General features: G+C 39.6%; 1 protein-coding gene across 1 annotated transcript; it reads right to left on the reverse strand.

Moving 5' to 3' along the window:
• Nucleotides 1-668: 668 nt before the first annotated feature.
• ppp2r2ab (protein phosphatase 2, regulatory subunit B, alpha b) lies at nt 669-11,076 on the reverse strand. The gene is made up of 10 exons (XM_029515400.1): nt 10,784-11,076; nt 8,542-8,610; nt 6,907-7,004; nt 6,523-6,688; nt 5,852-5,964; nt 4,176-4,353; nt 3,745-3,909; nt 3,402-3,571; nt 2,509-2,600; nt 669-2,264 (listed from the first exon to the last, which is right to left on the reverse strand). The coding sequence occupies exons 1-10, from the start codon at nt 10,788-10,790 to the stop codon at nt 1,985-1,987; spliced, it is 1,338 nt and encodes a 445-aa protein (XP_029371260.1). The 5' UTR covers nt 10,791-11,076; the 3' UTR covers nt 669-1,984.
• Nucleotides 11,077-14,020: the final 2,944 nt, after the last annotated feature.

Here is a 14,020-nt window from a genome sequence, read left to right on the forward strand (position 1 = left end):
CCTTCCTGGAGCTGGGTGATGACGTCAGACCGTCCGGTTGATAACAAAAAAAAAAAAAAAAGGGAGGGAGGGGGTCCGGATTACATAACGAGCTGGAAAAACAAAACAATAAGAGACGACCAGGCGATTACGTGCATGCATCGGATGCGCAGATGGACTACTTGTAATTCAAACAACATGGTATCATTAACGGTACCCTGCTCAATGCGTCCCGTGCAGAGGGAGGTGTGCGTGCTCACACGTACACGCCAGTGGAGACGTGAGGAAGATGAGGTCCAACTGCCCCAGCCTAATTATCAGCCACAAGACACATGCTGCTGCTTTTCATCAGGTCAGATCAGTTACTGAGCCACTGCTGGGTTTCCACCTGAAAGGTTTTTTTTTTTTTTTTTTTTAAAGCATCACTGCCCTTCAGACTTGAAACAACCCAACACGTGATCAAATCAGTCACATTGATTTGTCTCGACTGGAAATAAATAAGAAAAAAAATAATAAAAATAAAGTGTTTCACATGTTATTGATTTAGCAATTGATGATCATCCTGGAGAATCATTGATAGCTAAAGTTTCAATGGTTTGACATGCGCATAGCAGCATAAAATAGGAAATTTATCCTGGTAAAATCCCACTAACGATCAGGCAGTCACAAAAATGCAAAAAGTAGTTCCTTTATTATCTTTACTGTCATAGATTAAAATTGTAGTTATACATTACTGGAGGCATCAATATAGTCTGAACCGTCCACATTTTAAATGAGGTGTGGAGACGTCAACTGCTGCGAGTCTTATTGCAGCTTATTGTACCATCACATACAGTCATAATGTGTGCAGTAGTTAAAACATTTTAAGTGATTCAATGCCTCAAATAATGCTTTCTTGTAGTCTTACAACACAGACATCTAAGTACTTTAGTTGGTGCAGTAAGAGTCCAGTGTCAAATCAAAAGCTTTCCCTGTAGCGACATACTGCTTCGGAGCTGTGGTACACCATGGGAAGACAATAATTAAGATCACTGAAAACATGTGAGGTCCAGCTTCATTTCACAAAATAGGACGGAACTAATCTGGTGACGCTTTAACTTTTTTTTTTATATAAATATGACAATCATAATTATCTTTGATAGGCTATCTCTTTTACCTGACTATTGTTGAGTACAAAAGGAGAAAGAGGAACCAATGCACAAATATGCCAAGACAAAGCCAAACCAAAAAAAAAAAAAAGAAAGAAAGGAAAAAACTTTTCTGGAGACTAGAACTATCTGGCCAGCCAGAGTCTGAAGCACAGTGACAGCAAGTGGAATATCCTCTCAATGGCCTGAGCTCCGAATCTGTGACAACACACTGTACTTCTCAAACTAACAGCTGAGGTGTTGCTAACCAGTTTGAGCAGCAAGTGTGTAAAGAAAGTGAGCATACTTTTGTGACTGTTGAGTATGCATGATTTAATGGAAGAGGAGACATGTGAGGAGAATCAAAGAATACTATAACAGTATATGGATGAAATAATAAAATGTGTATACATTAAAAAAAAAAAGTAGAAAAATAAACACTACAATGGCACAACACAAAGAGTGGAAAAACTAAATAAGTGTTTTTCGTTTATTTTCTACCACAGAACCATTGGGGGAAGTTATAAAAATAAGTGTGTCTGTATTCAGAATTTTAAGTAAATTAAACAGTTTTACCCATATTACCCAAGGAAAAGAAAATTGTGGGTGGGCCAGCAAAAAAATAACAAAGGAAATAAATTGGCACAACATCACTTAAACAACAAAGGCAGGTGTCACTCTGCCACAAACAGGCTGATGATGGGCAAGAGCAAGGTTTCCTCTGTCCACATCTAGAACAAAGTGGCAAAGTCTGGTCACCAAGTAGCAACGGATAGGGATGCTGGTTATTGGTGTTACCACAGATCACTCTGGATGAGGCTGTGGGTAGTACACGCGACTTTGCCCACGCCAGATTTCATATAAGCTCACCCCTGTAGTTAGTTCACTTTATCCTGGAATATGTAGAGGTTGTTGGTCGTTGCCACTGCGATGATGTTGTCCTGGGGATGCCAGGCAGTGTGAAGGATCTTCTTGTTGAAGTCCAAACTGTCCACGCTGATTTCATCCTTCTTGCGCTTGCCCCCTGCACACACTTTGCGTGGCTTGAGGACCTGCATTGGCTTGCTGTTTTCTCGGGACGCCTCCAAGGTTACGTCCCGCCTGTGTCCACGGTCAAACATCCGGAAGAAGTTGTTGTAAGAGCCTGTCATCACCACACTGGGCGGGGGGGGGGGGGAGTATTGAAAAGTTTGTGAGCCTTTAACACAACTGACAATGTACTTAAAGAATTTTGTGTTCTCCCTGAAAGTCAGAGTAGTAGACTAAAGACTTAATTTGCATGTGGATCAGCCAAATTTAAGTCAACATTAAAAGTAACACATAAGTCAAAACCTAATGGTGCAATAGAGAAAAGCATTAATTTAAAGGTTAGTTTATTTGCCAATGCCCTGCATGTCCTCACCTGTCATTACCATTCCAGCAGCATTCAAACTTGTCAAAAATGCAGTCATTCTCATAGAGCGAGCACAGCTTGCTCCTCAAGTATTCATGAACCTGTATGGAGGCACAGACACACTATAAGTCAGACTTAATTATGTAGCTGGTTCAAGTGTGGGCTGATAGGATCCTCTATACATTTATAACTAAAAGATTTCTATACAAATCCAAGTCCACAAGTCTATATAGTTAGGATACCTCCTAGTGGTCCCTATTTGAAATTACAAGGGTTTCATCTATTAAAAAAAAAAAGAAAAAAAGAAAAAGCACACAATGTTGTGGCCATTGTTTAGCTAAAAATAGGCATCACCAATATTGGATTTAAACTGAAATTAAATTCACATCACACGTTGAATTATTTGGAAATAAAAACTGAGGAAAAAATATTAATATAATGTCTAGATAAAATAATAAATAGAGTGATGGAAAGCCTAAAATTAATTATATTTTTGTTCAGAGTGTCAGAACTAATGATCTGATTCAACAATCCTAATTTCATTCAGAAAGCGGTTCAATCTAGGCAGCATACTTTCCCGAGAAAGTAAATATTCAGCTTTGATACCCAAGATATTAGAGAAATTCTAAATTGTGTTTGGGTTCAATTCAAGCGTCTGAATGCACACACATTATCTGTGCTGCACAGTACTAAAATGGGAGGAAATGACTAGGACTTAAAGCCAACTTCAAATATTGCTGACAAGAGACTCTTAAAAAGCACAAACAGGACGTACATTCTGTTCTATATTTCAGTCTGGAAATGTGGCCACATGTTTGTTAAAATTAGAACTTATTATAGGCTACTCATAACCTGTTTACAAGTGACAGCACACATTGTAAATGTGCATCTGTAAGTCTCACCTGGTAGGTCTCAACTGGTCTGTTCTCCATGTTCAGGTCCCAGATCTTCACAGACAAGTAGTCTCTGGTCATCATGTATCGTCCATTGTGGCTAAATTTTACATCTGAGATTGAGGATATGATCTCAGAGAAGAATGAGCGATTGCTGGGATCTTCTGGCTCCTCAAATACTGATGAAGAAAAGAGAGATGGCACATACATAAGGAGAAAGGCATCAAGTCAGACAGCTGTATTCTCCAAAAGTAAAGTCTGAGAGGGATGTAGTTCAAAGGGTTCAGCACAAAAAATATCTACTGTTTAATCCACCTGTTGAAGCAAATATACGATTAAATGGAGCACTCACATTTGGAGTGCTTGTCACATAGTGCTGAAGCCCTCATGTCACACAGACGGATGGTTCCTTTGCTGCTGCTGTAGACAAAGGTGTTACACTGATGAGGATGGAACTCAGCTGCTGTGATCACCTCTGTTAGTTCCTCCATGTTGGCTGGTTTAATATCAACAATGTCTGAAGAACACAGGGTTAAGAGCATAACATTGCCAAGCAATTGATACCACAAGCTGTCCGTTTTAGGCACGCATGATAGTGCATGCAGCACATATTTTCACAACATGGTTTTTACCAGGGCAGTGATTAAGTGCCCCAGACATTAGCAAGACATAAAGGATTTCCTTATATTGTGACAGTATGGTGTGCAATCCATTTATTCGATACTGATTTTCAAGGTTTAGGCAGGTGCACTGAAAAACACAACCAAACACATTTAAGGATACTGAAGCTGCGGTCAGTGATTTCTAGGTGCCAAAGATTGATGCGGAGGTCATCTGCAGACAGGTAGGTCTCATTGTCACTGTTGACTGAGATAGAGTTGATATGGTAGGTGTGGGCATTGGCAAACACCCTCCGTGGACTGGCTTCCACCATGAGATCCATGGGTATTAAAACTGGTACCTGACATGAGGGAAAAAAAAAAAAAGAACAGGGCATAAGACTGATAGCAAATAAAGAGATGTACATTGAACTCCAAAAGGCATTTGTGGCATATTCTGTGTCAGACATTTTTCAGAATTTAATTACCAGAGCATACAGCAAGTGTGTCACAATATTTTAAGTATTCAATCTTGGTAAAATGGGAGGCACAAACACCCCCTCTATACAAGACACATGTAGGCTGGATTTTTCAGTCATCCATTAAATGCAGTGCTTCTCAATTTTTTTCTGTCATGCCCCCCCAGGAAGAAGAAAATATTTTGCTCCCCCACCCCCCACCGCAACTATAAATAGTAACATTTGTCTATAAAATTGTTATAAAAACCGTAATAATACTCCTTGCGCACAGACAATGAAAGCGCTGCACTGCCATCTACTGTAGTGGAGGTGCAATTACACTTTATTCTAGTACGGCTAAAAAAGCATGTTCTGTGGGGTCAAACATGCCCCACTATTTGAGAAGCACTAATCTAATGCAAGTGTGAAACCAAATTTTCTTCCTTTTAGTCAATACAGGAATGTACCATGGCAGTTCTCATTAAGGCAATAACACAAGAAATGATCTATATAGCAGCTATTGGGTACACACCCAAAGATGACAAAAGTTTTGCCATCGGCTCAAAGAGCAACTGGAGTGGCTCAATTTGGGAGTGTACTCTGCTGTTACCAACCTAATAGGTAGCAAAACAGGTAGCCCTTGCTGACAGCCAACACACCCATATTATGCTGATACTTGTGTGTGAAAGGTCATAAAGCTTTGACTTAATAATGCATACATTTTACACAGCTATCACCTTGGGATGTGCTTTGATAAATAAACAGTACTAGCCTCCCCATACCTCTGTTACACCCACAGACATTTTTAGTTGTTTTGGCTGATGAGACATCATGACAGGACTGCATTAGTCACATAAAACGGTGCTCAACTAGTTTTGGGTTAGATTTTGTTATACCTGTTACAGCAGGAAACATAGACCTTGTGATTGTAAGTGACATTGCATACATATTATTTGGTGACCTGAGAACACACTAAAAGTGTAATTAACTGATTATCAGATAGGTTAGCAGCTTCAACCAATGGCATAGTCGCAGGAAAGGAAACCAGCGCAAATAAGGATATTTTAACTATAAGCAATAATTTGAATCCCTGTGTCCTCATTTTATTCCACTTTATCATCTCTTGATGATAAAGTGGCTTATACTATATCTGTCTTGAGTGTCAAGTAACAAGCTGTACCTTGTGTCCAGCCCTCCTAAGTCATGTTTGTCATGGCATTTGGTCCAATGCCAAATACCAATTGAAAAGCATGAAGTGAAATAAAATGCTTTAATATTTGCTAAATCAATGTGTCAAATCAGTGTGTGGAGGTTATTTACACATCTGAAGGAGCTGGTGTGGCTGAATGATTGCACTATTTTAGTGCAACAGCTCTTGGGTTCTGTTGATTAAAATACGTACCCGCAGTGATGTGATAGTGTTGGGATCTTTATAGCGTCCATCCTCTTCTTTGAGATTATAGCCCTCTGGTCTCTTGTCTCGTTCACTGATTTTCCACAGTTTAATTGTCTTATCTGCCCAGGTTAGAAAAAAAATTATCATCAGAAATTCATTCATTCATCTTCTACTGTTTATCCATTTCCAGGTAGCAGGAGTGCTGGAGCAAATCCCAGCTCACACTGGGCGAGGGCAGGGTACACCCTGGACAGATTGCCAGTACATTACAGGACCAAATAGACAGAAAAAAAAAAAAAACAAAACGAACAACTACTCAAACTCAGACCTACAATTTAGAATCACCAATTAACCTAGATATGCATGTCTTTGTGTGGGGTTCCTCCAAGTACTCCAGTTTCCCCCCCATCCTCAAAGCAACATGCAAGAACATGCAAACTCCACACAGAAAGGGCCCAGGCCCAGGAACTGAACCCATGGCATTCTTGTTGTGGGGCAACAGCGCTAACCACTATCCTGCCATGCTGCCTTTTCAGAAATAATAATAATTTTTTCACATTTCTCTCATAAGTGTGAAAGGCACATTGATTTTTCTGTTAGAATTTGTTTTAATTAGAGGCATGTGTATTGGAATTTACAGTCACAGCTTTTCTCTAAATATCTGCTCTGTTACTTACCATTAGTGGACAACAGGAATTGAGCTGCATTCTTCTGAGGAAGCCAACGTATCTTGTTGATCTTTTCTTCTATTTCCAAACTCTTCAAGTAGTCAAATTCTGGCTCATGGCTCTGGAAAGTGCTGTAAACATTGTATTCACTCCGGAACTGCGGCTGACTCTTATTCTGCCAAGTACAAAATAGTATAAACCGACATTAGACAAGAATTAGGAAGGCTGATTTATTTTTATTCTACCTTTGGTAAGTCTTTTTTGTTCTTTTTTTCAAAAACCAAGAAAAATTAGTAAATTCAAATTAATTTTTTTCCCTGGCTTTAGGAGTTTACCTGCTCTAAAATGGATAGCGTGTGGGAATAAAACTCAAAAGACAGCATGTAGCAGTACCTCAATTTCTTGCTGGAAAATGACTACGCGTCCACCCTTGTCTCCTGTGGCCAGCAGCTCCCCTGTGTGGTTAAATTCAACTGTGGATATGATGTCAGCTGCAGAAGACATAAAATGAGAGAACTTTCAAATTACATTCTTAACAGTGTTATTTTCAAACTAGCTCAGAGAAACAGAACAACTGCTTTCCAATGCAAAGACTAATGAGGAATGTCTCTGTTAATCTCAACTAACCCTGAATTGTACTGTCCAAGAATTAGAGCGTACTAGATGGATGAGTGTGTGGGCCTAGAGATGCAGGCGGATGTCAGAGCATGTAGAGCAGACAGTAAATGATCAGTAACCTAGATCCCCCCTACTCAGACAGCATTATGTCTTTCCCCCAGCAGCAGTATGTTGCTTCTTTCTCTCCCTCTCACATGCGTGCGCACACGCCCTTTGTTGACCAATAGTGCAGAAAGACAATACCGTAAAGGTTGTCATAGGAAGCCTTTGTGAATGTTGTACACCCTGAGGCCCAATGTAAATGCTAATATATATGAAATAGAATCTCGAGTCCTAAGAGTATCTTAGGACCAGTCTAATATTAGGGCAGCACCAATTACTGTTAGTAATTATTTTTAATTATCACGCATCATTACATTTTCCAACAATTTACACTGTAAATTGACCATATATAGCCCAGCCAAGTGCTGCGTGCCCTTAGAAGTACCAGCGAGCCAACACATAGGGAGACCTATAAAGTTAACAATTTGCTAAGGACAAGGTCGCTGGATATGCTAATTGTATCATCAGGAATTGTTGAGTGTGAATATATATTGATTGGTTTTAACAAGCTAAAAATGAAGTGGAATTTTCTTGATGCGAGGAAATAGAATAATGGAGATTCCAGTTGAAATTTATAGATGTCACTGAAGCACATAACATACAAGAGAGCCAATAAGTCAAATAATTGACTGATACAATAGTCTATAGTATCTGCAATGGCATCATAGGGCATTTAATCATTTCTTTTATTTCGCCATCATTGACTGGTAAGGACGAAAAGGTGTTTTGTTTTTTTTTTGTTTTTTACTGGGTTAACATTGACTTTGAATCTTTAAACTATTTTAATTCAGTGTTTTGACCAGATTTAAATCACCCTGTCCAATTGGCTCATTCAGCTTCTGGTAAAAACCTCCTGAAGGACTGACAGTGTCAGAATCTTAATGACATGTAACAGATTAAGATTAAAATTTTAACAAATTAACAGCTATGGTGTTCAAGATATCTGCCATGATTGAACTCAATTTCACATAATCACTAAATTCTATACTTTGGTTGTAGTTTTGATTAAGAGGAATCCTACATGATCTAAAACGTTTGACCAGCAGTGTGATGTTTCTGTTTAGGTTAATACAATGAAGTGTCCAATACTGGCAAGGCATCAGAAAACAGGCTGCTAGTTTATCAGAATTTAGGAATTAAACAATATTGTCCCACTTCACACCTGAGCTGCAAACTGCATGACGGCTACAGACAGAGCCAGTGGTTTTTGTGCTAGAGGAAGCTCAGTTAAGTATGAAGGGGACGACAGCCAGGCCTATGGATAAAAATGCATAACATCACAGGACATAGCTATTCCATGCTACATACCCTCAGCTACGTCGTCATCAATGGCTCCTTTCACTTGAGAAAAGCACCACTGCATGTCACCTCCAGGTCCTGTAGAAATAAATAAAAATGTGTGCAAAAATCTGGGTGATTGCAAGGTTAATACATAGAGCCATGTATTGGAAAAATTATGATTGACTATCAACAACAATGAAAGTAGTTGAGAAAAATTTTAATGAAAATTATTTTAGCAATTAAAGTTCCTCAGCAATCTCAGGGAGAAATTCCAAATATTACACATATGGCTGGACTTCTATGCATGTATATGGAAATTGTTCAAACAAGTTTCCTCCCCAAAAGATATTCTTTCAATGTGTCATTTTCAGGAAGTGTAGAATAAATGAAATTATGCTGAACAGACCAAGGGCAGGCCTGTTTTGAAAAATTGTGGTCAAATATGTGGACACATTGTATCTCAAATTCTGCAAGTCTAGCCTGAGTAACCATAAAAAAAAAAAAAAAAAAAAAAAAAAAAATAAAAAAAAAACTCATCTCACATATGACTTTTCAACATAAGACATTAATACAGCTTTACACACAGCTCCACAAATAATAGTCCAGTGATAATATAGGCAAATTAAATAGGAAACAACATGCATGGACATGAATGTTAGATAGTTTTACTGTTCAGTGAGTGTATGCATGCATCAAATCATTACTATGGCTTACACTTTTCACGCTGAGATTTAAAGTAGATGTCAAATGGTGTTCATAATAACTGTTTTAACTCCAGATAACAACAACAAAAACAACAACAACAACAACAACGGGTAAATTCAGTCTTGAAACATTGTTCTTTGTAAGCCAAGACAACTACTACACCAGTGGGAGATGCTCTCACAGTGAGTTCTAATGTTACACATCAACAATGCGGCATTGATCGATTGTGACCTCCAAAAAGCTGTCTCAACAGGTTCTCCATCCAATGTGTCAATGCACAAGGGACATTGTTGTAATCCCAATGTTTTCTGGATATGACCATTTATGTTATTACATAATTAAAGCTGTTCAGATTTGTCAATAACAATGTAAGTAATGCAAGAGCTCTGCAGAATAATCAAGGACATTTATGAGTCACTGTGCTTTCATCACACAGATATTCCAAAATGAATCATGATTTAATACAAAATGCCAGCACAGGGTTGGTGCTAGGCAAGAGGAAATATTTAGCACTCTCACGGATTGCCACAATCCATTGCAGAAGAAAATGCATAAAACAAGCAGGTTAAATGTATAAATCATCTCATCGATCACTTTCAACAAGAGGATAATATGCAATGCTTGAAGATCAGTGTCCTTTCCCCGCCCAAACGGAATTGACGGATGTTCCAAAAATAATAAACACCCTATTTTGATACAATAATAAAGATCCATATTTCTCAACTGGCTAAATGAGTCTAAGTAGTTCATAATGTTATTAACAATTATTTTAATACCTTCCATGCCCTCGTACGTGATGAATGATTTTGCATTGCTGCGTTAAACTGAGCAAGTCTTAACATCTTTTTGGGTCAGATTTGAGGGGATGATTTTCCCAGTTAAGTATATTTGTGTCCTTAAAACTCACTCTGTGACTAGTCAATCCTTTGAGTAATTGTACATAATATTAAAGAGCTCGGTCAACCTGCAGCAGGCCCGGAAAGCTAGCCTGCATGTGGGCAATGTCAAAGTTTGAGCTAACGTTAGCTTGCCTGGCTTGCCATGTCAGTTATGGCATGTTGGAGAAATAAGTTCACTCAGAGAGTCAGTTCTAACGCTATAATATGCATTATTTCACTGACTTATCGAAAAGCCAGACACTTCCAATGAGTGATTTCTAAGACTCAAGTGCACAAGCCTAGCAATCAGTGGCTACGGCTACAAGAAGTTAGCCTAGAGTGTCACGGATAGCTGTGTTTGGCTAGCACGGAATGATTAGAGTTAGCTTGAAGACTGGAGCCGGGCCGGTAATGGTGGTAACCAGCCATCGTCTGCTAGGAGCGGCCGGCTAGCTAGCTTTGGTCGCCAAAGACAGGCCAGACGGACGACGACACCCCAGTACGCTAGCTAACATTAGCAATAGCCAAGTTTTGTTAGCTAGCTTCCGTTAGCTAAACCGACGATAGCTAACGTCAGCGAAGGCTTTTAACCGTCAGGACAGAAAGCTTGTCGGGGGACGGGGTGGCCTGGAGAAAACACCGCCCTGGGAATCGTGTTGGTGTGTGGAGCGTCTCCACTGAATTACCTGCCATGACGAGACAGACAGTGGAGCTTGCCTCGGTCAGTCACGATCCTGCTTCCCACTCCCACGCGCTGGTTCGTGGGATCTGAACTTTTTCTTCCGCTGAATCTCCGCTGCTGTGCCTGCGCAAACCTGGACGCCGGGCTAAATTAACCGTAGCAGCGGTTATTTAATGGCTCCCCTCTTTTGCTTTCCCGCTCCTCTCTCTGTTGTTTCTCCCTCTGTATCTCTCACTCTCCCCCTCTGTCTCTCTTGCCGCCGGCTACTTCGCATCCCACAAGTCACTTCTTCCCCACCCCTCCACAGCCTCTCTGCACGTGAACCGAAGGCTTTTTATAATGCGCGCGCACACCGCATGGCGGGTGCACTGTCACGCGCGTGCACGAGGATGGGCGCATAGGTGGAGCAGGAGGTAGCTGCAGTCAAACGAGCAGAAACACACAAGCAGCTGTGATGACTCTTCATCAAAACTTTGCTGAAGTACAATTATATGGTGTTAGAATGTCGTGTAGGTACAGTGCAAAAGCAAATTTCATCACAGTGAAAGCACCAGCGTGACTTCTGCAGTATTTTAGTTTTTATAGTTGAGGTCATATCAATTTTAGTGTGAATGCTTGCTCAAATTGTGGCATATCCATTCACAAATTCCAAAACATAATCTACCAATATATGTTCGTAAATCATCTATATGTCCATATGTTTATTACAATTTGTCCTGCATGCTTTCACTCTCACCTCTTAGTGAGTCTATCAAACACAGTGACTATCTGTCAATGAGCTCCTGAGCACCTGACACAATTTCTGACTTTTACTTGGACAACAAGCTTTATTCTGATTCCGAATTATTCATTCATGAAGGTGAAGCATGTAATCATAAAAACTCTATTTAAATGGAGTTTTCCAGGCTGAGAAGAGTTAAAAGTTTCTTCATGAATACATTTATTTATTTATTTCATGTTGCACAAAACCAGGAAAGAAGACATTCAGCAAAATGAGGGTGTAAGTTCATCGTCATTATTACAACTAACCTCATCTTCTCCACTTCTGTTAATATGGCATGATTAATATAAAAGGCAGATTTCTGTTGAGCTCTGATGTCATTTTTATCTAGATGATTTTACAAGGAATGTGATATTTCAAGTTTCTTGAGAACAGTACAGAAACATTTAGTTCAATGAGTATCTAAAGTTTTGTCTCTGTTCCATATATCATATATTTCTGTGGTATTTCAAAAACAAAACTATGAAGTCAATGTGTTTCCTCAAAGTGAAATATAACGTCATGTTTTGTAACCTTCAGTCTTGCAATACTTTGACCAAGACACTCATAGAAATTATGGGCATAATGGTTTGCCAACACAGAGACAAAGAAATATGGTGTCTACTAGTACTTTCTTGATTGGGGACTCGAATCATACAATAAACTCATCTATAATCATTATTAATTTACATGCGAGCCACAATTTTAATCTGTTTTTAACCTCCCGTAAAAATATTAAAACAATATGTTTTTCTTTGCTTCATATTATTGACAGTGAGGGGAACATTCTGTGGCAGAACCAACGTCTATGAAGAGCTTGTGAGACTCCTTGGCACAACAGATTCCTTCAGATGTGTAAGCGATAGTTTCACCACCCACATGGACATCTTTTTCAGAGTGAGCATGCCCACAGAAGAAGACAGAAGTGCAGCTTTCCTTAGCTGTGGCTTACTTGGAAATGCAGGAATGCAAGAAACATCATCAAATGTCTGAGCCCACAAGAAAAGATGACTATTTCCTTGCCAGAGGCATGTTCAGTTGGAGTAAACTGGCAACTGCAATATCTTAATAGACTCTGTGAGGACTCAGTGAAGACACAGTGTTGATGCTGTGAAGCTGTAAGTTCACTATGAGGTGTTCCTATCTGACCCATTTTATCTTTCGATGACCACAAACACTTTCATTGATGTTTCCAAAGACTAGGTCGCCCTCAAGGCAGCAGAGCACCCCTCCGCTGTCCCAGTACCTGCCCTTCATCACAGAAACAGACAGCAGGGAAATCTGTCAGCTGAGATGGTGACTATTGAGGACTTATGTCTATGGTACTGGTACCCAGTGACACCTGTTCACAGTGAGGTCTGTGGGCAATTCAGAATAACCAGGACACAGCTTCACATTGTGGTTGAGCTGTTGTTTATTTATTTATTTTTTTATGTTTTTCTCCATCTACTACCGGGGTACCAACTTTTCCCCTTTAACTGTTTAGGGGAAGCCCAAATCAGATCAGCAGGTTAATGAAAAGCACTATCTGGTGAAGTTCTACTTTGATGCTCACTGTGGTGGTCTGATCTAAAGGTTAATGGTATCCCACTAACAAGTAATGGTAAAATGCAATAGTTAGCTTGTATAAAATTCTCTATGTTTATTACCTCAGTCTGGGGTGTTAGCATGCTAATTAGCATGGTACTAAAGATAACATCTGCAGCTGATGAGAAAGTTGTTTTGGGTTCAACTCCAGTTCTAAGACTCAAGTGTTCCATCTAATGAGGGGAGATGGACTTTTCCTGAGACTGTGAATGCAGCATGTGTTGCTGTAGTGGCAGCAAGGCACAGAAAAACAAAACTTTCTTTTTAGGATGGTTTATCCGGGACTTGGGACGTACAATTTTTTTTTGCATGAATTAAATCTCCTTGTTTTTGAAAATGATACACAATATAACAATGAGAATAATCCAGTACACAGTCTCTTGATGGCAACTTGTTATTTCCATAAAGCTGTTGATAATGTTCTTCTCCCAAAGAAATAAAACTATTTCCCTATTGACCTTACACAGGTTTTACAACACAGTCAGAGTCACAGACCAGTATTTAATGATGAATAAATAAATGTGAAAGGTGCAAGGAAGATCGTTTTTTTAAATTCGTCATGTGATTGAAATGAAATTTACTATTGTGGTCTATGGTAGCATGGCGGCATAGTAGTTAGCGCTGTTGCCCCACAATTAGAAGGATAGTAAGATCAAGACAATCACAGAAATTATGGTCGGTTTGGTTCCTGGGCCTGGAACCCGGGGCCTTTCTGTGTGGAGTTTGCGTGTTCTCCCTGTGCCTGTGTGGCTTTCCTCCCACCATCCAAAGACATCATGTTTGGGTTAACTGGTGACTCTAAATTGTCTGTAGGTCTGAGCATGAGTGTGAGTGGTTGTTGGTCTCTGTCTGTCTCTGTGTGTTGGCCCTGTGATGGACTGGTGACCTGTCCAG

This window comes from Echeneis naucrates, chromosome 12, assembly GCF_900963305.1.
Source record: "Echeneis naucrates chromosome 12, fEcheNa1.1, whole genome shotgun sequence".
NCBI lineage: Eukaryota > Metazoa > Chordata > Actinopteri > Carangiformes > Echeneidae > Echeneis > Echeneis naucrates.

What these genes read in the sequence shown, in the direction of transcription:
- ppp2r2ab (XM_029515400.1), bottom strand. An exon ending in TGATGACGACGTAGCTGAGG is followed by an intron (nt 7,005 to 8,541) that starts GTATGTAGCATG and finishes TGTCTTCTGCAG; the next exon opens with CTGACATCATATCCACAGTT. An exon ending in ACACTATCACATCACTGCGG is followed by an intron (nt 4,354 to 5,851) that starts GTACGTATTTTA and finishes CCCTCATGTCAG; the next exon opens with GTACCAGTTTTAATACCCAT.